Source organism: Rhopilema esculentum, chromosome 16 (genome assembly GCF_057945365.1).
Source record: "Rhopilema esculentum isolate cy_ngs chromosome 16, ASM5794536v1, whole genome shotgun sequence".
NCBI classification, from domain to species: Eukaryota; Metazoa; Cnidaria; class Scyphozoa; order Rhizostomeae; family Rhizostomatidae; genus Rhopilema; species Rhopilema esculentum.
This window is the reverse complement of record NC_142830.1, coordinates 9,751,624-9,778,747: the sequence shown is the minus strand read 5'-3', so window position 1 is coordinate 9,778,747 and position 27,124 is coordinate 9,751,624. Positions and strand designations below refer to the sequence as shown.

The 27,124-nt window shown below is 36.6% G+C and overlaps 3 protein-coding genes across 8 annotated transcripts in view; 1 reads left to right on the top strand and 2 right to left on the bottom strand.

The window, feature by feature from the left end:
• Positions 1-937, bottom strand: part of LOC135681927 (dynactin subunit 2) — a 53,997-nt gene extending 53,060 nt beyond the window's left edge. Inside the window, exon 1 of the mRNA XM_089112946.1 lies at positions 803-937. Coding sequence (XP_088969072.1) covers positions 803-835 — 33 coding nt within the window. The 5' untranslated portion in view covers positions 836-937. The remainder of the gene's footprint in view (positions 1-802) is intronic.
• Positions 829-22,999, top strand: LOC135681932 (uncharacterized). Of its 6 annotated transcripts, XM_065196595.2 has the most exons (4): positions 834-964; positions 2,018-2,328; positions 9,094-9,397; positions 9,727-14,582. In XM_065196595.2, the coding sequence occupies exon 4, from the start codon at positions 9,779-9,781 to the stop codon at positions 10,781-10,783; it is 1,005 nt and encodes a 334-aa protein (XP_065052667.2). In that variant the 5' UTR covers positions 834-964; positions 2,018-2,328; positions 9,094-9,397; positions 9,727-9,778; the 3' UTR covers positions 10,784-14,582. The 6 variants fall into 6 exon arrangements, with proteins under 6 accessions (XP_088969076.1, XP_065052667.2, XP_065052668.2 ...); XM_089112950.1 differs by having other exon boundaries at positions 829-964; positions 9,094-22,999; XM_065196596.2 differs by lacking the exon at positions 9,094-9,397.
• LOC135681937 (protein lifeguard 3) overlaps positions 8,967-27,124 on the bottom strand; it is a 68,912-nt gene continuing 50,754 nt past the window's right edge. The window contains exon 13 of the mRNA XM_065196601.2: positions 8,967-9,103. The gene's annotated coding sequence lies outside the window, so the exon portion shown is untranslated. The remainder of the gene's footprint in view (positions 9,104-27,124) is intronic.

Genomic DNA, 27,124 nt, shown 5'->3' with positions numbered 1-27,124 from the left:
TCCGGCTTTACCAATAATCCGAAACATGTCGCCATTATAGTTTTTTGCACAATCTGGGTTTTCCAGTAAATGCTGCCCGATAGCAGAATCACATGTTTTAGTTGTAATTTTAGATTTGCAAGACCGAGGTGGCTGTTCTCTTTGGAGACAAGTTTTGTTTCTAATACTAGGCGGAACATGTTGTTTTATTCTATTTTCCAATCTTTGGGTAGTGCGTCCTACGTAGCCAGATTCACACTGGCACGTAAATTCATAAACAACAGAACTTTTTTGTGTGGTAGGAACGCAATCCTTTTGAATGGACGGAAGGGCCTTAGAGTTTTTGATCTATGTTCTGACGTTTTAAACTCTGAAGAGTGTCAGATGAAAAAGCTTTAGTCTACTAAATGTTTGCTTTTTTCAAAGCCATTTTCGAGTTTTTCTTATTAAAATACTTCAATGCTTGTGAATTGACTCAAAACTCTTTCAAACTGCTGTCAATTCAGCTAATTTCGAATCTTATACTGGATGCTGTAATTTTTGAAATAAGTTTCTTCCATATGTTTGATTGAATTTCTCTACTGTTGCTGGCAAAACTTTTAAGCATTACATCAGGCTTAGTGGTGCATACAATTTTAAACAACACAAAGCATGCCGGTAGGATGCAGTAACTCATAAATTACGATTGCTCTGCTGACGAACATGACACGATGTGTGAGAATGTAGATTAAATATGAAACAAGAATCTACGTCAGACAGATTACCTACGACTTTTATTTAACCACAAAATGGTAAACTTTGTGTCGTACATAAATTTACTCACAATATAAGGCAGGTTGGCATATTTCTCACCCATTTCGAATTTGTGATTGATTTTGTTTTCTAGCTTTATCTGCTGCTTATGTTGCTTCGCCCAATAGCCTCGCTCTCGTCGGACAATCTCTACTTCGTGATTGGAAATGAAATCAAAATCAAAGTACAATCAGTGAGTACAATACATGATCATTTGTAATGGGGCGACAAAAAACAGAACAGGGGGCCGTCAATCCCCCTGATCACATTAGCATCACTAGTTGCAGCATAGAAAGCATCAACAGTTATGAATGGTCCATAAGAGTTGGGAGCAATTGAATAACGATGGTCTCAAACCCATGCTAACAACCAGGGGTGGGCCCTAAAAAGTGAGAAGGGGGCTATGCTCCGGAAACTTTGTTTCTTGCGCGGGCAAGTTTTCAAGCGCCTTACTCTGCGACTGCGCGCCTGAAATCAAGCACTTTTAAGAAATTTGTATTGTTATTAATGTGAAATGTATTCAAATAGCGACTTTGCGCGGCCAAAATGCAAAAGTGCGCGGATGGAAAATTTGAGTGCGCGGGCAATATATCGCGGGCGCGCGACAAAGTTTCCAGTATTAAGTGTGTGAACATGGGTGTAAACTTGGGTGTGGCTTCTAGAAGTTTCCTATATCATAGCCTATTTATTATGTATTTGTGCATCTGAGGCGCTTGGTGACGTATTTGTATTTCAATGTATGAAATCTGTGGTCCGTAAATCTGCAAACTTTCCCCACCTGAGAGTCCCTATCCATGACCCTTCTGAAACAAACTGATGATCTCAATCAGACGATTGATATGGTTTCAAAAAATACTAGTCTGATGGTACTAACTAGCTCGAGGCCGTAATGATAAAATCGTGCAGTTCCTTAATAGTCCTTATTAGTTTCTTAATTTAACTGCACATTTGGTGCCAAATTGCACATAATTCATAGAAATTCTGTATAAGTTTCGCTAGATTCTTAACTGTAGCTAGAAACATAAAAGACGTTTGATATATGAAAAAGTGGAAATTCACTCAAAATGAAAATGAAACACTCGATAGCTACTTTCGCAACACAACTGATGTTGCTTTTAACTCTTGATGAATGGAACTGGCTTCCTAATTCTTGATCGTTTGCAATGATAAAAGTATTCAAAGTTGAAAAGTTCTTTAAGGATTTAAACGATTCTTTAATTATTTTTCCGTCTTCTTCGTTTTTTAGATTCCTTATGAAGTTGTTCCTTATAGTGTGTTCCAGGATGTATATTGGATTTAAGTGGATTTCACTGGATTTGGATTTGACAAAAATCACACCTGGACAATGATCCTGCAACTGATTTGATTTCTTCTCATCACAACATGCCCACTATTTGTTGTTTGACAAGTGACTGCTGTAACCACGTGTCAGTCATTCACTTTACGCGCTCAAAGACCCTTCTGTATACGCGCTCAAAAGTGAAAATTTTCTACTGGCCTAAACAGAAAACAACCAGGAAGTTGTGGAGGTTTAAGATTTCGCTTCGAAAGGAATAGGTAATTATTTTATTGTCAATGATATTGATTTAAATTCATCATGTTTCGAATTTACTCTGTAACTTGTTTATCTTTTTTATGCAAGAATCGTTTGACACAACAAAAATCGTTGATATACTGGTGTGATATCAGATTGAACGACTAAACATAAGCAAGCCTTGTTTTTTGGAACCAGTCTCTCTGAGTTTATTACGTTGTTTCTCGCTGTCTCCTTCATTTACTCAGCATTTAGAAGTAAAACATCTACTACGTCTACTTTAACCGGAAGTCATTTTCATCGCTACCTCCGGTGTAAATTAGGTTCGTGGAAGATAGTGACGCTTTTTGGTTTTGTTTCGATTTCACATTGACAGTGCATTCAAGAAGTTGGACTAGGAATAATGAAAAAAATGTATTTTAGGGGCTTTCGCGGCCGACTTTCACATACAAAAATCATGACCTGGAGTGGCATGAATTTTTGGCAATGGTGTTGTTTATACGTATTAACATTGTAATTATCATCAGCAGGTTTGGGTGTCAAAACAATTATGGTGCATCGTTTTCTAGGTTCTCAGCCAATTCAGTAGCTACCATGTTGTTAACTTATGTTACTCAAATTTTTTCTGTGAAGCTCTTATCTTAATTCAGGAAAGAAAAGATGGGTGTAACTTAAATGATTCGGTTTCTCCTTCTTCGACCATGGTAACAACCCATGAGGAAAAAGAAGTTGCATCGGTATGTCTGGGTTTTAGAAGGCCCTAATCTGGGATAGGAAGCTCTTTTGTGCATGACATAATGGTTCATCGGATGTGCTTTGTGGTTGACTACAAAAAACTGATTGCGATTGACCACGCGGGAAATTGGCTTTAATCTTCCTATACGATCAGTTTTTACCAGTTTTTTGACTGACAGTTTTCAGTCTCTCAAAGCAGATGTCCTCCACACATGATCGGTTTTCTTCACCTTTTGACTGACAGCTCACTCTGTTTTGATATGGAGCTTGATCGTGAACGAACTGCAGTTCTTTTTGCTACAGTTTTGCACTTCAAGAAAAGGCGAAAAAACCGAAAAAAGAGATCATTTCCAAACTATTCGCATTTCGAAACTACTTTTGAGTATGACGCCACATTGCATAACGATTTTTCGTACTTCCACGCATATACATTAATCTGTATAAATTAATCTGTGTTTGTAACTTTATAACATTTTGAAATCAACGCTGCTCTGAAAAAATTTGCATCTTGCGTTAGGGTATTAGAGTGGCGCCAGATTAAGACAATAGAGTCTGCTCCAATGAATAAAAAAAACTGGCGAAGTTGGACGTGTTCAACTTCTTCAGTCAAAAACTGACATTCATTAATGCATCAGTATTTGTCAGTTTTTGCTAAATACAAGATCAGTTTTTGACTGAAAACTGAAAACTGTCAGTTGAAAACTGATAAAAACTAATCGTGTATTTTAGGCTTTAGCCGAAGAGTTTTGCCAAAAGTCACAAAAATGTTTAACTTCCGTGCACAAAGTTGTTATTTGTACTTATTATTATTTCGATGTACAACTGAATTGATTGTATGACCTCGTTTTCCCTGATATGACGTCAAATTTTTATGCCCTGAAGGAATACTGAAGAAAGGTGTGTAGGGAAAATCATAACAAAACATCGGCATTGTGGCTGAGAAAAGGTTTGGGAAAATTAGCCCCTGTCGAAATTTGCAAGCAAAAGTTTCCGAATTGCATCCAGGTAAAAGTAGCTTACAGCCACTCGACCATCAGCGGTTGTCCAATCAAATTGCGCACAGGGAAAACATGTGACCAGTTTCCGTCTTTCTGCAAATCGGTGAAATCCTAAAGCAGCGCACAGTGGTTTCACGTGAGCAGTTTCCAATTCCTTTCATACACGCGTGCTCTGATCAAAGGCCTGTCAAAGGCCTTTCATAACACGATTTGTCAGTTACTCTGTGGTCTTGCCCCTTGCCCCTTGCTCCTTGCCCCTTGCCCTGGAATTCGATTGTCAAGATGCCTATGTAATAACTCTAAAACACAAGAAACTAATCGAGAAGTGGACTTTTCTCGAAGCAGTTTACGGAAAATAAATACTTTTTTCAGTCCCAACTCAACATAGTTTTAAAGGAGCCCTTTTGCTCACCTTATTCCCCTCGTCAAACAACAATGGTGATATTGTCAAAATTAAAATAATGTATTTTGCTAGCAAATTTAAATATTTATTTATATAAGAATGGTTAACACGACATCTTGGTGGCATAGTGTACAAAGTTGTGAAAATTAGTGTATAAAGTTGTTAATTAATATTTTGGAGAAATTTCAAGTCTGGTAGTTTTTGTAATTGCTCAAAACATTTCCATAAACGGAAAAGTAGTTCATGGGATATTTCTAAGCTGATATGTAATGTAAGCGATCTTTTTTAAAAAATCCTCCCTGGAAATCTGAATAACCTTTTGTTGCTTTGGTAGGATGGATATTATCATATGCATATCTTATTGAATCCCTATGCAGCAAAGCTAAAGGAATCAATGCAAAAAAAGAAAAAAAATTAGACTGATTAAACGATTGCCATCCGGTACGCATCCAGGAAAATATCTGACTTATGCTTAAAAAGGAAACTGGGGTCCGGGGGCACCCTGGAAACGTTTTAGAGTGACGCTCTCTAGTATACCGCAGAACGGGTCTAGACTGATTTCTCTTCTAGTTAGCCAGTCTATGATAGATATTGTGTTTAGGTCGTTTTTATCATTTTAGAGAATTTTTCTCAAGTACAGTCTTTCAACTTTTTGCAAAAGAACGATGGCTCAAGACTGCTTATCTTTAAAGGAGAAAGATCGAAATTCTTGAAACATGAAAAAGAGCAAAATTAGAGTCCAAATGAACTGGAGATTTTTAATTTCTGGTACTTGCCTAATCACAACTACCCTTTGGTATGCCTCTTTTCTTGCCGTCTCTTTCCTCGAGCAGAGCGAATTGTGTTGGCAGTTCATCGCCGTCAAGGAGTTCGAGGTGAAGCAGGATGTGCTGCCATTCAGGGGCGGCCTGGCCTTTTTTCGTCCGGAAAGGGGGGTGATAGTAGCAAAGTAGCGTCCTTCATAATTGAAGTTGTTGTCTTTTTTCAGACAAAACTTTCATTTATCAGAACTACCTTAAATGAAAACATGTGTATTCATTTAATTAGTTAATTTTATCTTGATTAACTGGCTCCGACAAAGATCTGACACATACTGAGCTGGCCAAAAACTGTTATAACAGTTTGAGCTGTTATTATTAAGGATGTCGAAGCAAAGAGCTTTATACCCCTGCACTCTGTTCAAGAAGCACCTTAGATCCTATCTAATGCTGGCTAAGTTTTCAGACCCTATTTAGTACAATTATGATAGCTATTTTCAATAGCTACTGCATTTTCAGGCTATTAATTTTTATATTTTCTGATGGGAAATCTCATGACAACGTTGCTGCATCCTTTTATTTAATAGCAAATAATATTGTCTGTCATAAACGAAAAAAATCAAGTAACTTTTTGTTAGTTGGCCTTCGATGAACCGATCAGCTATCAAAAACCTTCATCCTTCCTGCCCATGTGTCTATAGCCTTGCAGAAATTATTGGCTCACCTATTTATAGTTTTGCATTTCAACCATGAAGTCATTCATTGTCAACGTTGATATCTTTAGCTAACGTACATCAAACGTCCTTTTTGTTTGATTTTATAGGATGTGTCGTTTTAAAGTACAGCTTTATGTGCAAACTATATGAGTAGACGATTTTTCTACTGAATAAATCATGCTACATTGGAAGTACAAGGTCGTTTTATGCTCAAAACTGATTTTTTCTAATCATATCTTCCGATTAATTGAAGTTCTGATATTTTCATATCTCTGTTGTCGGTGAAATTAAGTGGCTGTTTTGTGCATGTATTCACTAGATTGACGTCAATGTAATGTACACCATGGTCACCTTATCCTACTTCAACATTGTCCCATTCATTCTTTTATAGTCAACAGAACCCTTGCTCTCAAACTAACATTAACGAAGGTTGTGTTATGTGTGTCGAATAGAAGATACTTCAAGAGTACCTTGTGGGGCTGTATCAAGTATTTTTTTGCTGTATTCCAAACGGGTCGCAATCCTAACCCTTAAAATATATTGATGTGCCATTTTGGTCATGTTCCCATGTCAATATACTTTCAGTTCCCGAGCTATATTGCGTATTGCTGTCCACATGCAAAGTCTGTACATCCTAAACAATAAACATCACTCTGATACAATTGTCTACCAGGGAAAAAGCAAGGCGTATTTTTAAAACGAATCAGACCTAAGTGACAAACACTAAAATCATCACTGGAAATGAAGAAGGACTAGTATGTATTGCTTTTGACTGTTTTTTGTATAAGGTATGCTTTATTGGTATCAATCGTCTGTCAAAAGTCTTTGGACCAACTTGTGGCAAAGGGTACCATAGTGTACCAAGAAAATTGGCAGCTGTTCATATTAGGGATAACCCAATTACGTATTACGTAGATGTTTGCTCGCACGATATATCAAAAGAGGTAGTTTTGGCGTTTGGATAAATTTCAAATCGAAAATCATTGAGTACCGACATATAAATAAAATAGCAATGACTCGAAGGACTCGCTTGAAAAGAAGCCTGAAACAACAGCCTCGCATGCATGATATAAATTGATGGCATTGCATTTGATTTGCTACTATCAAATTCTATAATCTCTAATTCAATAACTTTATAATTCTTTGAAAATCGTCCATATTTGTTTTAGTTTGATACGTTTTCAGCTGACAACTTAAAGTTTGGCATCATCTGCTCAAAATGTTTCCGACAATACTTATTTAAAGCTTGATTCTATAAGCTGTTTTTGTAAGCAATGCATCATTACTTTTTTTAAAGTAAGAATATTGCAGAGAACTGTATTGGTTTTTAATTAGCAAACTAATCACGCATCTTAGTTGTATTGATATTTGCTAAACATGTTAAAGCAACTATAGCGGATTAGAGTTCTGTGACTTCCATTTAGATTATCAATTTCCGTGTTATTTATGACATTGTTTACTGAAAAAAGCGACAGAAGCAGAAGATGCAGTTTATTTTTACGCATAATTCATATCCCTTTGATTTTCGTGATTTACGCATAATTCATATCCCTTTGATTTTCGTGAGAGAGACTTCAGTCTTAGTTCAGCGATGCCGAGAAAAGCATACACACAATGAACTGTTGACTCCTTTGCAAAAGGAAACACTTTAATCTCATCCATACATTTTTTAATTATCTTATTTATTTAAGATGTTATGTGAAGCGGTTTCTATATATAGAGAAAAACGGACCGCCCCTTTAAGGAGACTTTGGCCTTTTAAAACAGGGGGTAAGGGCATGAAGAAAAATCAAGATATGGGCATTTTTAGAGAACTCATCTGATATGTTGTTTTTCCTGACAACTTTTCTTCAATGATTGACGAAATCCTGAAATTGGAATTATTTTTTTATCAAAACAAATTCCCTTCTACCTGAAGAGAGACTATCCGATCAGTATTCTATGCCAAACTTGAATGAACTCCTTATAAAAAGAAGGTTATCTTGATGTTCTATTCTAATATCCTTGAATATAACTTGCAAAACATCACCCAACACTAAATATTCTATAGTCCCTTCTATTTCTTTATCAGACATTTAGAAAATTTTTGAGTGAGGTTTAAGAGAATTGAGAACATTTTTTGAATTGTTGAAAGGTTCCAGAAAAGACAATTCAATTTTTCTTGCTGTGCTTGTGTCAAACAGGGGCAGTTCCAATATGTTATTTTCCTTGTTTATATGATTTTGATGCCGGTTCTCTTACTTCTTGTTTCGCCAGTTCAGAGTACCTCGTTACTGCTATGCAGTGTAAGACGTTCTAGCGAAATCTTCACATCAGCTTAGAGCATTAGAAGTTTTCATCTCAACATTCAAGGTTGTTGCTTTTCTATTGTCTGTCTAAAGATATAATTTCAGGGCTCTGCGCGAATTTGTTTGAGATTTCAAGATTACGTTCAGTCAGTGTTAGAAATGCACGTTGCCTGCCTCTGAAGTCCAGAAGGCATCAGCTCTACGGCACTGACGCTGCTACGCAGTCTAGTCAAGTTCCAAATGAAACCAGACAGTCACGTTAAACGTAAGGCCCATCTATGCCAATTTCAAACGGTTTCAAATAGAACCGGTCCAGCTTTTCCTAGATAGCATTGACTCGTCAAATCAGAAACGCCACTTTCGCCTCTTCTTAATGCAAAAAAAAACGGTTTTCTAGCAAAAACAATATTGAGCAAAGACATATCACCTTTCCTAATAGGAACAAATATTCCTTCCTTTAGTGAATCTTGCCCACTGACAGGGTCTGAGCAATGTTTTGAATATTGATCATTACCCTCCTGGGTTCTTCCTACTGGAGAATCTTCCTTTGAGCAGTTAACTCTCTTCAATAAACTTTTTAAAAAACGGCCTTTTTTGTTTGTCCTTAAAAAATAAAGATTGCTTGTATGAAAAACAAGCAATCTTTATTACAAACTACCTGTATGAAACTTTCTGCATGAAAAACAAACTACCAGTTGCTTGTATGAAGAAGCTCGATATCATTAATATCTTAAACAGATTCTATTTCAATTGCAAACTCTGTAAATAAGTTCTGATTACAGATTTAAAACAGTTTATAATACCAGGAAGTCCTTTGTTGCATCTCCATTTAACAGTTGCTTTGGTGTTTATCTATTTGCTGTATCGTGAAATTTCACCTTTGTTTCTAGGGCTGCATACCTGTTGCGAAAAACAAAGAGCATTGATTTCTGATTACTGTTCCAGAAGAGTAAACTCTGAAAGTATTCTTGTTTAATGACAGAAGAATTCATAAAATTCACGCGAGTTGGCGCTAGGGATTGTAACAGGGCTGTTTAAGATATCAACAAAGGGTCTCCAACTTTGGTGCTTAAACCTGTGAATATCTTAATTAGAATCATTGATTCAGCTGACAACAGACTTCTTAAGCAGGGATGGTAAACATTTGCTCATAGGCAAGATCGAATTCACGAGGAGACAACCAAGACTTATTGTGTATGAAAGCTAACATTTTCTCAGCTCTTTGTAAGCGCTTCAATTGTGCTTGTTAGTCCAAAGCGAAAAGGATAAAGTTTTGACACCGATTGTAGACCTTCTAATCAATTACAGGAGCACACTAGAGGTCCTCTTTGGAATGCCAAGTGATAAATTAGTTTAAAGAGCAACTTTTTAAACATTGATATCCATATTGGACAAGAAATCAGACGATTTGAGAAAAGGAGTTTTGCGAGAAAGTTCTTTGTCGAAAAGCCAGAAGTCAGTGGAGTGTGTTTACACGACATAAACACAAGTTGGTTTTATTGAACTCTAAATTTCGATCGTAGATAGGTCAAGTAAGAGCATCTCATCGTAAAGAGAAGAGAACACGAAACTAAGATGACAGATGCAAGTAAATGTGGAAATTTCAATGAAATACCCGGAATATCGTTCTTCACAGCCGCTGCAACGGCCGTCCTTACAGTTGCAACAACAATTGCACACTGCCTTATCCTCTACGCTATAATTAAAGACCGCGGAAAGAAGTTCAAGATATTCTTCTACAAACTCCTATTGAACATCTCGATCGCAGACGTTCTTTCTGGAATTTTTAACGACCCTTATGCCGTTATTTTCCACGCGCAAGAGGGTCTGAAAAAAACGCCTATTGACATACGGGTCTTTCACGTCTCACTGTTCCTGTTGGGTAGTATTCCACTTTTTACAATGGTTATGTTAGCTGTTGATCGCATTTTAGCACTTATGAGCCCGACAGTCTACAGGCATGGCTTCCAAGGCTTGAAGTCCTGGTTGATTTTAGCTGCTATTTGGTTCATCTCAATTTTACAGATTCTGGCATATTTCCAAATGGGCTTCATTCCTTATCTTGTGCTGTTCGCAGGCATCAATATTGCTGTTGCTGTCATTGCCATGTTGGTAACTTTTGGGTTTTATCATAAAAACCTCGGTCGCAGCACAAAGACATCCAGTCAAAGCATGAACAGCGGAGAAAAACCCTCACGCCGTCGCCAAGAACGAGAAAAAAAAGCCACCCGCACATTTCTCTTCATGTCTTTGGTGATTGTGTTCAGTTATATGCCAACATGTTTTGCTACAGGCTACATGAATTCGTGCACAAGCTGTGATTGTGCCATTGTTCACAGCCTGAGGGACATTGCTATTGTCTCAATTCTTGCAGGTCCCTTGTTCAGGGCGATCAACTTCATGGTTTGCTTGAAGTCATTACGTACTGGCTTATGCATTATCAGGATTGAACGAAGACCAGCAGAGTCATCCCAGGTATCGTCTGACCAGCCAAAGCTAAGGAATTCAGAGGCAGGAAAATTGTCAAACAAAGAAGATGTGTCGGATAAAGAGGCGAAGAACAGGGAAACAAGCATTTAGACTTTGGACAGGGTGATAAGGAGAAAGAATTATAAGTCAATCTTTGTGTTTAAAATTAGCCATAAAATTTGAACTTCATAATCTAAAGGGGTGTGAAACAAAAAGATATAGTTCAGTATAAGCTGGCTTTGAAAAATGAAAATCAATTCAAATTTTGTAGAATTCTACGACCCTATGAACCTGAAAGTTATTTTAAACTTACAAACATTTGTCTCGTACGTGAGTTAACACCATTGATAGTTTTTTTTAGCCTTACAGACCACGATCAAACGATTCGCTTTTAAAATGGCTTCGATTTGCTCTCTTAAAACATATTGTTTCCTAAAGCGCATCATTGAAGGCTATTAGAGATTAATTCGCCTCATATAGATAGATTAAGGTGTATAGATTGAAGCTAGTGACACCCTCGGCTTGATTTGACTTTTCAGGCTGGTTATCCTTCAGAGGCAAGTGTCCTTCTGAATTGCAAATAGCAAAACGCAGTTTCACCTACATTTACGTGCTTTATTTCCAACCTGTCAAAGACATTAGATAGAAAGAGTTAGTCTTACATCTTTATCAGTCTATACATCTCTATCTAAAAGACGTTGGTGGTCACACTGTGATGTACCAAGTTTAGAATTGCGCCCGTCGACATTGGCACTTAATCTGTACACCTCTAGGTCTGTGGTGATAGATAATATCGAATGCACAAGAGTATACTTCGACGCTAAGTGTAATTATGTTCATGTAACTCAAATAGAAGCAATTGTATTCAATTTCTATCGAGTATCCTTTAAAGTACTTCTGCTATGCTAAAAGGTCCGTTCAAATCGTGGACACAAAGCTACTTTGATGCACAGTTATGAAAAAATCGACTAGAAGGGTCAGATTAAAGCGATTAAAACGAATTTGCTCGAGGAAACTCAAGAAACGAGAGTAAGAAGGATAAAGGTTGGAGTAAACAGAGAGAATCGTCATGGTTAATAGGCAAACTTTTGTGAATTAACAGGTTAAGCTGTGAAATGATCAGGGCAAGTTCATTTTGATATTTGTCACTTGAAAGTTAGAGTTTCGTTTCACCTCTGTCTTTAATCAAGGTGCTTTTAAATGAAAAACTGAGTTGCCCGCGCATTCAAAATGACTTATTTTGTGTTCGGAGACGTCTGATCTCAAGCCAACGACCTGTAAAGCGATATTTTATCAGATTTCATTAATAGAAATCGTAACGATTTTTTGAGTGATGTCGCTGTCTTAAAATTAAGATTGAATACTCATAACTAAATTCAAGGCATTAACTTTAGACATCGAAATCTCGTTTTTGGATACCGACGCATCCTGTATTCGAAAAAGATCTATAGAGTCCTTTTACGTCTTTTAGTAAGATTCTACGAAGATTTATTCCTCTCAGAGACATTTTCTCTATGTCGCTCAGACATCGATGGTTACAGACGCAAAGAAAGATCTTGAGCAAATGCTATGTAGATGACTGCTTCGAAAGGGCGAAAATGACAGGCATGAAAAGTTCTTTCAAACTTCTTGAAACTTATATAAATTGAATTCTTGACTAATGCAAGAATAATTTTATCGAACTAAACTTTCTAAAAAGTCAGCTTAAAAATCAGGATCGTAAGAGAAACTTAAGAATGCATGCATGAGTTACTTAGTGATTGCTTAGACGTTCATTAATGCTATGGAGCAAAATAAATTTAGAACTTTTACTTTCGGCCTAATTTAAGTGGCTGCAACTGATTACTGCCATCTAGTTTTGTTAATATATGTCTCGTGAGGAAATGCAGATAAGGCTTTAACTGATAATTGAATATTGCGCGAAAATTCAGAAACTTAACATACTAATCCTCGGAGTATAAACGTCGGAAGTATCTAAAGATAAGCAAAAATATTACGTCCATATAGGGATCGAAAGTCACGTGAGACGAGTTTGATTGGTTTCTTGTTTTTGACCAAACGTCGCCAGCTGGTAAGTTTATACAAAAGTTCAACATGGTAACCAGTTGCAAGAAATTACCTTGAATGAACTTTTTATCGTTTCAGTTAATCAAGTTGTGACTGGGTTTCAAACGACCCGGTCCATTTGTGCTTTACCTTTTTACACCAATAAATTCAAAAGATGTAAAGGTTTTTATGACATATCATGATTCCTAGTGCACTCAACTTTTCATTTATTCGAAAAAAAACATAGATGACAATTTTACATGACGTAGACAATGCCTCCGGACATCACGACAACTGATGTGATCTTGAGGGGACAATTCAAATATAATTTGCACAAGGCTTCCAAAATATCAGATTTGTCTTTAATGGAATTACGATGGGCTTAGATTTCCGCCAACCAACAAACCAAACAGATCTATGATGAAAGAAGTATTCATAAAATATATATTGGATTCATTTTACGTCAGAAGTGAAGTGAAAAGTCGGCCTTTATCTTCCAAGCTTACATGACGAGCTTCGATCAAAAGATCATTCATGACTTTCTGCATTGTGGTGTATAAGTGAGTTAGGATACAGCATTTCAGTCGGTATTGCCTCGGATTACGTGCTTGTTAGAGAATCGGAAAATAAATATGCGGATCCCCTTGGTAATCTGCCATGATGTGTTTGGGATTAGGCTTAAGAGTTCAGTGTCAAACTGGAGAGAAATACAATCCTCTTTTTCTTTAATATAAACAATTTGTAGATATCTGTCCCTCGTTCGATTGGCCTATTCTTACTTCGTGGAAGAATAACGTGAATTTAAAACGCCGCCGTCGACTTTGTCTAAGTAAAACGCATTGCTTTTTATATTCTCTCAAGACTATGGCGAGTAGGCTATCCAGCAAAAGTGCTTTAATTAATATGCTTAATGATTTATAGTTTCAAGTTCAAAAACTCAAAAAAGTTTTTAAGTAAAGGAATATAAAAATTTGACCTACTCCAGAACCTCAGAATGACACAGAAAGAGGCAAAATTTTGTCTCCATTCTTTTTTCAGACTATGGGCTAGTGAAAAGCAGAAAGTACTCCTTTTAGGCCCCTATGAGATAAGACCTAAATATCTCTTTGATAAGTACTTTATACTTGGAGGAACATCTTAGCTTGCACTCAATAGCGCTATACGAAAGGAACGAATTTTGAATCTACAACCTAATCAAACGAAGTTTCATTTCCATATGCCCAACGTCTTTCTCTACAACCTAGGATAACTGTTGAATGCAATTGTCTTTAAATCACATATATCAAGCTCTCTTCGATAAGAGATGATATTTCCAAAACGTAATTAGTGAAGTGCATGTGAGCTAAAGTAAAACGATCTTGTTTAAATATAGTGAACTACTTTTTCTTCATAATGTCATATTACACCTGGTAGAGACCATTTAATGCTTCAAAAATTCTTGAAAAATCTTCATTGATCTTGTACATGACTGAATAGGTCAATTTCAATTTTTCAGAAGCTGGCAATATCACGTAAGTGTGAAATTTTGAAGCAATTATCTTAAATCTTCAAAGTTTACAGATTGTTTGCTCTATTTATTTAAGCTATACGTTTTTACTTAGAGCATTGCCTTACCACCTGAACTTTTGTTTGCTTTCTACGCATCATGATATTGAAAAAGCTGCAGCTGAAATCACCAAGTTCTCACTTTCAATTACAACTAATGGCATTGATGCAAACTATCTTTCTCAAGAAACAATTTAGTCAAAAGCATCTGCGAATCAGAACAACCAGTCTAAGAGAAGGGCACGACCTGCAAAACTTTCATGATATTTATGTAAACCGAAAGTAAGATTTTCATTGTCAAATATCAATAGAAGACATGACAGACGCCAGCAAATGTGGAAATGTGAACGTGATTCCTGGTATTTCATTTTTTACTGCTGTTGCCTCCATAATATTAAGCATTTGCACAACTGCACTTAATGGCCTAGTTCTTCGCTCGATCTACATTCTTCGAGAGAAGAAGCTAAACATATTCTTTTACAAACTTTTGCTTAACATTTCAGTGTCGGACATAATTACTGGCATTTTCACAGACCTGTATTCTGCAATTTTCCATGTGCAAGAAGGCCTATTGGTTACTCCTATCGAAATCCGAGTTATTCACGTGACACTGTACCTTCTTGGTAGTGTACCCTTGGCAACACTTGTTTTGCTTTGCATTGACAGAGTTCTCGCATTACTGATGCCGCTTTCCTATAGGCATGGGCCAGCAGGGAGAACAGCGTGGTTAATTGTGCTTAGCACTTGGGTGATATCAACCGTCCAAATTGCAGCGTACTTTCGCCTCGGCTTTATACCGTATTTGGTAATTTTCGCTGCAATAAACATAGCTGGAGCGAGTTTTGCATTGTTTCTGACGTCATACATCTTCCATAAACGGACGAAACGAGAAAAGCTTCGTAAAAACAATCGTCGCGCAGATGGCAGGCTGACTGTGGAAATCAGTGGCTCTCCGCAAGGGCGTAAAGATGCAGAACCCACAGTGAAAAAGAAAGAGAGGCACACCTCGCCTGAAAAAAGCGCAACGAAGGCATTCCAGATTATGTCCGTGGTTAACGTTGCAACTTATTTGCCTACATGTTTTGCTACAGCATATATGAACGCATGTACTGATTGCAACTGCATGGTTGTACATAGCATGAGAGACATTGCAATAGTCTCCATTTTGTCTGGGTCACTTTTTAGAGCAATCACACTTCTTTCATGCTTAAGACCACTCAGATCAAGCTTCTGTAACCGAAAACCTGCCAGGCAAGATGCCTCTGGATAGAATAGTAAACAACAGTCTAACAATTGACATCGTGATATGAGAGATTTTTGCATAAAAACGGACAAAGATATCCCACACTATATCTTGTAGATAACAATTGGACAACTAGCAGTTAGGGTGATTTACTTTTAAAATTGTTACAGTATTCAACATAGCATTTGCTTTTAAGGTTTACACGGAGGCAAACATGCATTGAAAAAAATGCTTCTGCCGCATTAAAACTATCCTCGTACCACATTAAAAAAATGTTTTACTCGTCTCTAATCGAAAGATGATAGAAGAGGTAAATTCTGATTACTAATCAAGATTTTGTTTCTTGAAAAGACTTCTCAAAGATATTTTATTGCAGTCTGGACTGAAAAGCATTCTGAGTCAAACCATATTTCCACGATAGAAAATGAATTACAACGCCTCTTTGTAGCTGCATAGGAGACATTTCCCAAAAATGTGTTTGCAAAGACAAAAAGAGAGAATATGGTGAAATAGCCGTTAATCGTAACGACTACGGGGATGTAAAATGTAGCTTGTTTTAATATCGAATTTTGTCATGAAGGCAACCAATTAGAGCATTGAACAGAAATATCATTAGCAAACATTTAACATTTATTAAATCATGTTTTTATTATAAAATCAATGTTTCTTGTTTAAAGCTCACACCATGAAAAATCAATTAATTAAACAAGACGATCAAAATGTTTTTAGGTTAGAGTCTTGAAATTTTATACTGAAGTGACCATGAAAATTTTTGACAAAAACAGTACAAAGAAATTAGTCTATTGAAAAGGAAAATAAAGCGACATCTTCATTAAAAAGTCAGCGTTGCTGTTATCCAATAACTCATTAGCGAATTTATTTGAAGTTAGCTACTTTGTACTAGAATACATTTTGTCCAGTTAAAATTTATTTTCATTGAATTGAAAAGTTTTTCATGGTCTCAAACCTTGCTTTGTGTTTTAAGTGTCATTTCATAACTTTTTTGTCAAAATGTTCATAACTTTTACAGGTTCTCCGTTTGGTCTTGTATGATACTGCATGGTTGAAATCGTATATAAAATCTATAGAAATTATTGCAGGGTTAAACATGTTTATAACAGTGTAATTTTAACACCGCTTCTTAAGTACAGCTATACTTGCAAAACTTTGAAAGAATGGTTAGAAGGATTTTCACCTATGAAATTGTAAGAGAGCAAACAGAGATACTAAATATGAAAATCAGAGATGTTAAAAGCTGTTCCAGGTGTTTCTCTTAGAGAACAGCAAAAATGATTATATTGATACGGCTTTGCCACTTAGAGGGTTATCACGCAAAATGGGAGGAAAGTTAGTCAAAGGAAGGTTAAAAAATATCAAATGAAGTAAAAATGCCAGATTGAGGCGATGATGAAAATATCTGAACCCTTCCAGAATGTATAAAAAATGTATGCTAGAGGTCTGAAATATTATTTTTCTAGGATCTGAAGGAGCTTAGAGCTTGTAGGTTGTGAAAACGAACACAGAAGGCTGACTGGTTGAAAAAAGGTAAATATTGAAAATATTAAATAGCAGCAACTATTCAACAGTTTCGAGGGCCTAAAAGTCTTGAAAAGCAATCTTGCCGGGAGATCTTGTGCTCTATTTCTACACTACCGACTGTTTCCTCAGCACAGAACATACGATAAAATAACTTCAGGGACGCACGTGTGTTGACGTTAAACTGACACCATCGAAAGCAAAGACCCTGCCACTCGAGCAGTGATGATCGCAGGAGATCCCTCAGTAATTGAAAGACTAACTGCGACAATAAGCAATAATCCGGGCTACTTGGAAGAGTTAATCTAGAATCAACAAAGAAAGAGCTTATTAGATTCATCCATGCCTAAAATTAAAAGGCTATAGGTACCCACATAAGATAACGGACAACAGCATGGCTCTTTTGCTAACGCTACTTTGCTTATTGTTAAACAACTGTAATTGCATTCATGTAACATCTTTTCCAAATCTACCCTCACTAGTTGAAATAATTTTCGAGACCGCATCTGTAGAGTGCCACAAGACTGTCGTTCTCTGGTTTTGCCAGGAAGTTCTTGCACCATTCTTGTGACTAATTTAAAACCTTCTTTCTAGTTGTTTTATTCCTGTCGTAAGGGTGTTGACCCCTTTGAAAGAAATATTACAACTACAAAATACAATTCCAAAATTTAACTGCAACTTCTAAAGGATATGATTACATTATTGATTTCAGGCACAAGCAGACATGATCGGGTTTATTCTAGAAAGACTCTTTCTGTAGCTCCTTAAAATTTCTAACTATAAAAAGCAGTTATCGTTCACAAAATTCAAAAAAAATTTATCAGTAATTCCTCGCAGGAAATTGATTACTGTTTGGCAGGAAATATTTAGTGTGAAATCTCCATTGTCATTAATTTTTTGCTGTGACATAAAATTTTATTCTGTAAAAAAATAAGGATAGGCTTTCAAAATACAATCAACATGTATTTTCAGCACTTCATTTTCTATTGTTTTCTTGTCAAAAATTTCCGGCATTTCTAGCACAATCTTCAATCTTTGAATCAATTCACATAAGCTACAACAAACAACTCTTTTTTATATGGTCATTGTAGATAAGGGTAAACCACTCAAAAAAATTACATCGACTTTACATGCCTAAATACCTATGTGGTTGCAGCCATTTTTATTAATGTTTTTCATTGGAATTTTATAAATTTGCCATCGGCAGCTTAGGAGAATGTAAGTGTCTTGGACCTCGATTTTCTTAAATATCACGTAAACTACCTCATTTGATTATGGAAATGACCAGGGAACATAAAACTCATATTCTGCATAGATCGATCTAGGATACATCGATATTTCAATTGTGCCTAGTTTGCTCGTAATCATATGAAATTAAATCAAAGCTCTTAGAGAATGCAGATTTACTAACTGTATTCTTGAAAAAGAAATGTGAGTGTTGTGTTCTGTTCAATGTAAGTTCTCCTTGGTTACCCATTACAGTATAAAAAGATGAAAAATCTTTTGCTTCCAGGAAGACAAATCTTTTTTCAAGCCCTGTCGTTTGCGATACTCAAGCACGTGCTCTTGATAAAGTTTGGTCTTCAAAAAGTGGTTGATGATGTTTTGTGGGCCTTTATTGTAGTCAATCCATCGAATAAATGATACAGCAGATTTTTTTCGTATGGCCGATAATCATCAATCATCTCAGGGGGGATTGCTAATCGAGCACACTTTTCAACTAAACTGTGTTGAATCGTGAAAATCACTGCATGCAGCTGCTGAACGATCATGGTGATTAAAGTTACTTTAAACTCAACCAGCAGCCAAGCAAGAAACGCAAATGAATTCGGCTTCGTATCAAACTTTTCCGTTGATTTCAATCGTCTCTTTACATCTGTAGGTCAAGGTCGAGGAAGGAGAACACTTCTACACGCTCCCATAAATTTCAAGAAATTTTGATATAAATCTATTTGCCCTTTGCTCGGGAGTGACATTGCAAAAATAGCCATTAACAGTATTCAACAATTTGAAAAATTTCAATAATTTTCTTCTGGATGTAGCTAATTCTCGTCTTTGCAAGTTCACCACATTCAGAAACTTAATTTTTGTAGAGTAGGACCAAGGACCGCGAAGCATATTACAGCCTGAGGGGGCTAAAAAGTTTTGGGGGGCTAAACATGCTAAAAATCAAGAGCAAGGTAACTTTTTCCATCTTTAAGTACATTTTGGAAATTATTAGGGGGGTTAAAGCCCAAACAGCCCCCCAAACAGCCCTCCGTGGACACCATTTTCTAGCAGAATTCTCAAAAACCCTAAATCGCTGTTTCTCGTTATATGTCACATAGCCCCACGCTCATGTCCTGAGCATCAACTCCTTCGTTAGCCAAGAGAAACTAGGCATTATGTTCATATATTTGTATAAAATTTCATTAAAAGGATATTGTTAGGGAACGGATCTTAGGTAAAAATGTTACCATCAAAAAGAGAGACTGTTGACATTTCATTTGTCACCTGAAGCAAACAATAGGGTAAAAGGAACATTAGGGAATAGACGACGTAGCTCAGGTGTCAAGAATTGGCATTCAGTCTCCCATTTCTCTCTTTCCTGCAGATGTCAGGCCTTTCACTTGCAAGTTAGACTAGCTTTCACGCCTTCAATAAATTCTCCTCTTCACTAGCTTCACGAAATGTCTTCTCCTCTAGCTTCGTGACATTGGCTTTGAAGTTAATTTTAAGCTCTTTAGCATGCAAATACCAATGGCCTAAACAATGTAGGCGGTGCCAATATGCAGAGGTCTATTCTGCAGCTTTAAGACTTTTGAATACTTTTGACAAACTTTTGACCATTTCAGATGAGAAAGTGATTTGACACAGAGAGTTCTCCTTGATCGGATTCAAAGAAGACAGTGCTAAAAAATGAATTTTGCATGCATAATACTGGTGCGAACAGTATAATAGTAAATGACTGCAATTTCTCAGGTCAATGATACAGAAATTCGACCGTCATTTGTACGAATATATCCCATTTGTCTAAGCACATCTTTGACTTTGCACACATTCTAATTACATAAAGAGGATAAAGTAGAAGAGCCTATTTCACAATACCAACATGCAAAGAGTCTTAATACCGTAACGATTCACACAACTAAACTGCGTTGCCACACAAGATGCACTGACAGCACTAAATTAATCTAGTTCTAGCTTTAATAAACTTAGGATGCAATGGGATTGCCATTTACGCGAGCCTGACCCAAGCTGCATCAGGCCAACTAGGACAGGTCTGATGCACATATCATGTTTTTAAGGCGGCATCACTATATATTTAGCAGATAAGATTTTCCTTGGTTCAAAGGCAACTGAACCCAAGTTAATTTTATGAATTCATGCATAAGTAAGACAAAAGACCTAATTCATCAAAGTAATAACCATTTCATCAAAAACACTGAAAGTTTGTGACTTGCAGTAAAAAACCTTGGATAAAAGTCTCAGAAGTGTTAATCCAGCATATGCAATATAAAAATGACTGCATATCTTTTTATGTGTTAATTTATTCAAGCATCAGCATCACTTCTTCCTTGGGCGTCAAATATCATAAAACAAGCTACATTTTGAAGAAAAACGTAAACTGACATCATTGACTTTTCTGTAAGGACTATTATAAGTGATGAAAGTAATCACGTTTAAATGTTAATCATGAACTCGACATCATACAAATGTAGCTCAGTAATCAGAAGTTAAAAAAAATGGCAAAAGACGATCAATCGGTATGTTTTTCGGTAGAACAACCCATTTTGGAGCACATAAGAAGGTTGGGTGCAGCAGCGCTTCAAGGAAAGCTTTATTGCTCACTATTGCATGTTTCAAACAAAAAGAAACTCAACATAACCATGCTTGATCAAGTTTTATCAAAAATATAAGCAATGCTTTGAAAACTTAACTTTCCAAGAAAATACAAGAAAGCCTGCAAAATTTTATTTCATCCAAATTTTGAATTTTTTGAAAAATACGAAGGTATACAGTTATGTCACGAGAAACCATAAGAAGTTATTTCCAAGGGAAAACTCAAATATCGATTGGAGTAATGAGACAGAAAATGGCAGTATTTGATCCTTTGAACACAACTGTGACATTCACATTTGGCCGACAACCTAACATCTGTAAATTGACAATTTAGAGCTGACCGGTACCTGAATTCGTCTTGCAGCAGGATCAACAACCCTACTGCTGCTCGGACCTCTCTCTCAAGTACATATGTTTCCAGTGAGAAAACTGAATGTTCTAAATAATGAATGACTTGAGGGCATCTCTGGTATGTTAGATTTGCGTCATAATGTACAACCTTAATATTTTTTTACGTGCCAAAGACTTGCCAACAAACAAAAAGTTAAAACAAGATGAAAAATTTCCTATTCAAGCAGCCACATACATCCTTATTAGACAACCAGTGGAATCGCAACTGCCGTCGCAAAGGTTGCAGGGAAATCGCAACATAATGGCTTCGCGGAAGACGCAAATCATGAAAGAAACCTATGCTCAAAGTTAATACTTAGTCACATACCTCACGAATGTCCATTCATTTATCGCTTGTTTTTTTTGTTAATAAACCGGTTTAATTACTCTAACTAATCATGAAACTATTTTTATACGTGACATAGTTCGGTTTTGAAGGTTCATCTCTGAATGATCTTCTTATCATCTACTCTTTGAATAAGTAATTGCAATTATGCTCCTGTCTATTGGGTTAGGCGTTGAAATGGAGGCATTTCCTTGCGATAACGTACAATAAAACGTGTTGCTCAAATACTGGAACCCGACAATGGTACATCATCAAAAACACAAATTTGAAACACAAAAAATAAGTTAAACAGACAGTATGAGGTAATAAAAAGCTAATTATTTTTCAATCATCCGGACGAATCGAGAGCCTGCGAATTATTTCTATCTAAGAACGGAAAAGCAGAAATAGATTGCATTGCTACACTTCCCTGTCTCGTCCCTAAATTAAGATTTGTTAAAATTATCAATGCAAATCATCTTTAATTGGCTTTGCTTTCTGAAACCACACACAAAGAAACTGCATGCTTTTTCTAATAGTTTTCTTCTTGAACACAACCCAAACTCCTGAGGCAATAGATGGTGGTGGTTACAAATACTTAAACATGCACGTTATTTTTATGCAATTGATGTGCCATCAACCTTATCATTTAAAAAATGCAGTCTACACACATTTTTATGAGAATATAGTCAGGGACGGATTTTGGCAGCAAAAATAAGGGAGATGTGCTAGACAATGATTGGATCATGGTGCCACACCCTACAGGTGCCTGGAAAATGAATTCATGTTTTTTAAAATCAATTTTTAGCTTTTAGATGAAGAAGGCAGGAAGATAAATAAAGTCAATTTTTTGCATAAGTTTATGATTACTGATTACCAAAAAATTCTTTTGACCGAATCGAAGCAAAATTTTCCTAGGAACACAATTATATTGGGCGTACTGTCACGCCTTCGCACTCCCCCGGTAAATCCGTCCCTTACCGTAGTTTTAAAACACAGTAACTCTAACAAACTAAAAAATTAAGAAAAGGAAGCCTTAGGTTCGACAAATGCTAAGAGCATTCTATAGCTTGTAGTGATGTAAATATTACTGTAAGTGGATGGAAATGATGTGTAGATGTCGTTCTTTAAAATTTTTAAGAACGCGAGGGCTTTATGCCAATAGGAATAGAAAACTTTTTCATATATATAAGAATTCTACATTTTAAAGACGACACAGCCTGCTGACCCCCATACCACCTTACTGCTAATATGAATACTGCAAACTCTACATCAATGTTTGGCGACTATGCAAAGTGTGTGCATTAATATTTGTTTTTAACCTTGTGGCCATATTATCGTAGATAATGCTACATTATTATATATGAAATGAGCTCACTTTAGATCCTGAACTATCCGTTTATGTATAACCAATGTTTCACTAAATGTATATAAATTATAAATAGTAGATGAAATTCACATTTAAAAATCGGTACAAATTCAAACAAAGCATCAAGTTTAGATCCGTTTTTACTTTACAAATAGGTTAACTCGTATGATTCAGTTGGAAATTCGAAAATTGGGAAATATGGCATATCCATGTCCTAAACTAGGCATTGCGATTAAATTCTAATTTTATAAAACTATTTCGCTCAATTTTTCAACAAAGAAGTTATATATGTGTTGAAAGTGTGACATTTGGGGTGCTAGACAACCCACCAAGAAAAAGAACTGCAGTGAAGTGTTTGATGAAGTCAATCCCTGATCAAAGACAGCAAAAATTTTGCATGATTTTCGATTATCAATCAGTGCGATTAATCATCTATGGATTAATTTACAATCAAAATTGATAGTTCTCAAATGACATGGCATGTGATCGAAACTGTTGCTTTCTTCTGCAATACAGCACTAAAGAGCAAAGGATTGTTATGTCAAGACTTCAGCTTAAACTTATCAAAAATTTGTTATGTTAAAGAGATCTCCCAGTCCATCGGCAAACAACCGCTTCCCTTTCGTATAAGTTCCACCTTTCAGAAATTAACTTTTGTCTCGGGACAGAGTCACCAAATCCAGCAAAGGCTTAGGACAACAGAAGCTTTATTCAAATTGGAATAGGCAGCCATATGGTGAACGTGAAAGCCAATGAAAAATGATTGGAAACCGTTGAACGTTATGGTCTCAATTAAGACCCAAAACAGCGGAAAGTAGTGAACGGTCATCTATTCACCAGGTACTGTACAAAGATGACTTGGGCATGGTGTATTTGTCGAGCACAATTTCAGTATAGCCGGGACACCTTAAATCTGCTAGCTCATGGGCATTGTACGAATGACAAATCAAGGAAAAGAAAAATGGGAAGGCAGAAATTATAATTATAATTACATGCAGATAAAATATTGGAAAGGGAGAACAGTATTTTACACTAGGCATAGAAGGCACGAGCAAATACTCATAGAAGGCACTGGGCGCAAAGTAATTGTACAGATCATTTGATGTTAGTTTTTACAATAATGAATGTACCCTAATTAAGAAGAACATAAAGCAATTTCAAGGATTACATAAGACAGATAACTTGCTGCAAAAAGAGCATGTGCACTTGTTTTTAAGGAACAAAGTCTTAATAAAATTCTTGAATTGTCTAGTATTTTGCGCTGTCTTTATTGATTCTGTGTGTGAATTCCAGTCTCATAGCTATTTTCGCGTCTATGTTGTACTTTTTAAGACCAAAGTGTGATTAAATTGCCAGTCGGATAGGTCATATCAAAATTTCAGTTTATACATTAAGTTGCATTCTAATGAAATTTTCAAATTCGATAATTTCAACTACAGATGGAGCAGGCACGAGGCCAGAAGGGGGCTTGGGGACTTAGCCTGGGTACAGTTACTGTTAATGGCTTTAGCCCCCACCTCAGGAATGTTTCTCCTAGCCACAGGCTTTATCTGCAGTTAAAATTTATTCACCTCGTATTTGTTTTGCGCGTTGACTCAGCAGCTGCTTAGGTGTTTGTCCCAACAGCTGTTTTAGGGTTTAAGATAGAAGCAAGACAATAAAAGCAATCACAATCAATCTATTTTTTAGAAAAATTGTCGCATAACCCGGCTGAACAAGGTGTCTTTTTTGATACACATACACTTAGGGTACAAAAATATGGAAACCTGTTTATGGAAAGCTATTTTGGCGGGAAATTACCGATGGCGTAGCATTATTTCAAAATGGATATAAGAAAACCCTTTAAGAAGTTTTGCTGAAACCTCAACGGTCATTTTTGTTCAAATTTTCTTGAAAAAGGCGTATTACGATACTTTTCGAATAAACGTAATACGACCAAACTATACTTTTTGCGAGAAGGTGGCCATTCGTAAGCAGTATTATCATTTCTACTTGGTTACAGCAAATCTTATGAGCATGAAATTTATAAAAGAATGAAGAAAGTGGCTTTTCTGGGAAGTAAAGACGATCTGACCGTTCAAATGATTTGGGCGATATGAGCATATGTTGCAGACACTTTATTTTTGAAATGATAATGGAATGAATTGCGACCCAAAAAATAAAAGGTATCGAAATATTCTCTTCATTTCTAATTTCCCCTTAAATAATTTTCTGGTTCCTGAGTTACAATCTTGGACAGAGCTATTGAAACAAACCCTAAACACAGCAGCATGCGTGTACAGTCCAGCCTCTACCCCAACTCACCATTAAAAGTTGGGGTGTACGCCCTATAGATAACAGAGATATCAACATTGAGCTAGGAGAGGAAGGGGGTGAAAATCTCAACATGCTCTGTCCAAGATTGTAGATCACGTGGGCCATTGAAGCAAGCTATACCGTCGTTCCCATACTTTCTATTACCTTGTCCTATTAGTGTAGTTCTTCTTAATAGATAGGGTTACGTCGCAACTGCGATGAAAATGGCGGTTCATCGGCATAGAAGACCTTTGGCAGTGGTTTGATGCAGTGGAAAGACGCAGAGCGTTTTGCTATGAATGCTGGTGCTGTTATTTCATGACACTCTCTCAGTGGCGGATTTAAGGGGGGCAACTAGGGGCAGTTGCCCTCCCTCGACGAGTTGAAGCAAGTCTGGTGCCCCTTTTTTGGAAATTGTGCGCCCCTTTTGAAAAATGAGAGTCAGGGGACAAAGTTTCTGAGACCGATAGGTTAATTTGCTTCAAGGATTACCTCAAAGATATGTTGTTTATTCTGAAGATGGATCTGAAATTGTTGTATACAGCGTATTCTCGTCGCCAATTTTTGAAAATGTCTTCAGCGCCCCCACTACTGACTGCCCCTCCTTTAAATTTGCTCTGGATCCGCCTCTCACTCTCTACAAACACATCAATTGGCCTTACTTGTTGCAGCTGTAGTGAGTAAGGTCAATGAAACACCTAAAAGCTAGTTCGAAAAATTGACATTATATAGAGTGATATACTTTAATCGAGAACAATTTTATCAAGACATAAACTCTGCCATCAGTACACTACCTTGTCCATCTGATTTTAATGAAAAATCTGAAAAGATCTTTGAATCAAAATGATGTTTTTTGGAACCCATGTTTTGATGGGATAGTTTTTAATTCCAATTTTGTTATAATTCTTCGTGGTAAAAAACAGTTTTCTGTGTAATGGGTATTTCTTATTGCCATAGGGCTTCGCTCCCACAAATTTGCTTCATCGCGAAACGAATCACAGAATCACAAATTCAACTGACCGCACATTCCATCAAAAGTTATGACTATAGCAGACTATTAAACATTCAATCATGCTAGATATTACTTCACAATCACTTGTACACTGCTATTCAAATCTTTGCGGCTCCCCCAGTTTTACACTTGCATCGAAGGCCCTGGTAATTTTTACCATAGTATACCCTTACATTGAATTTAAAATCAGTAATCTGCAGATGGTCACAAGAACTTTGAGAGAGAGAGAGAGAGAGAGAGAGAGAGAGAGAGAGAGAGAGAGAGAGAGAGAGAGAGAGAGAGAGAGAGAGAGAGAGAGAGAGAGAGAGAGAGAGAAGAAAATTAAACATTATCCAAGCTGATGGTAGGATATTTACAAAAAGAGGCGTTAAACGAAGATCCTGATTCGGCATCGTGATGCTCTAAGGATGACCTATTGGTGTAAATAGGGTGGAATGCCTCATCAAGCTTGCACTGCCTTGCGCAGTCTCCTATTTCCTTTAAACGTCATTTAAGGCTTATATGCGAAAGCTTCGTTTCCAGCCCCTGCCGAGATGCAGAATGTGTGGTGAACCACGTCGATGCATGCTAGTGCAGAAGAAAAACCTGGATATTCCCAGAAACGCCAATGAGCTGATAGAAGGCAGAGACGTCAAGTAGCCTTCCAAATGAGAATGTGGGGATATCCCAGTGGTTAGGGTCATGGCCTATTAATCGAAGGGTCTTGGTATCCATGCCATTACTGGCCTCTGCGCAATTGTTTTTTTATGTAATTTTATTTTAAGATAAAAATTTTTGGCGTGACAATCTTTAAACCTTGGTGTATGGTGTCTGCATCATTCTCACAGGACTGCAAGTTAAAATAAATAACATCGTTCTCATCTTCTATC

Bases quoted from the DNA above. Each gene is read 5' to 3' on its own strand.
- LOC135681932 (XM_065196596.2), top strand. From the start codon at position 9,779: ATGACAGATGCAAGTAAATGTGGAAATTTCAATGAAATACCCGGAATA.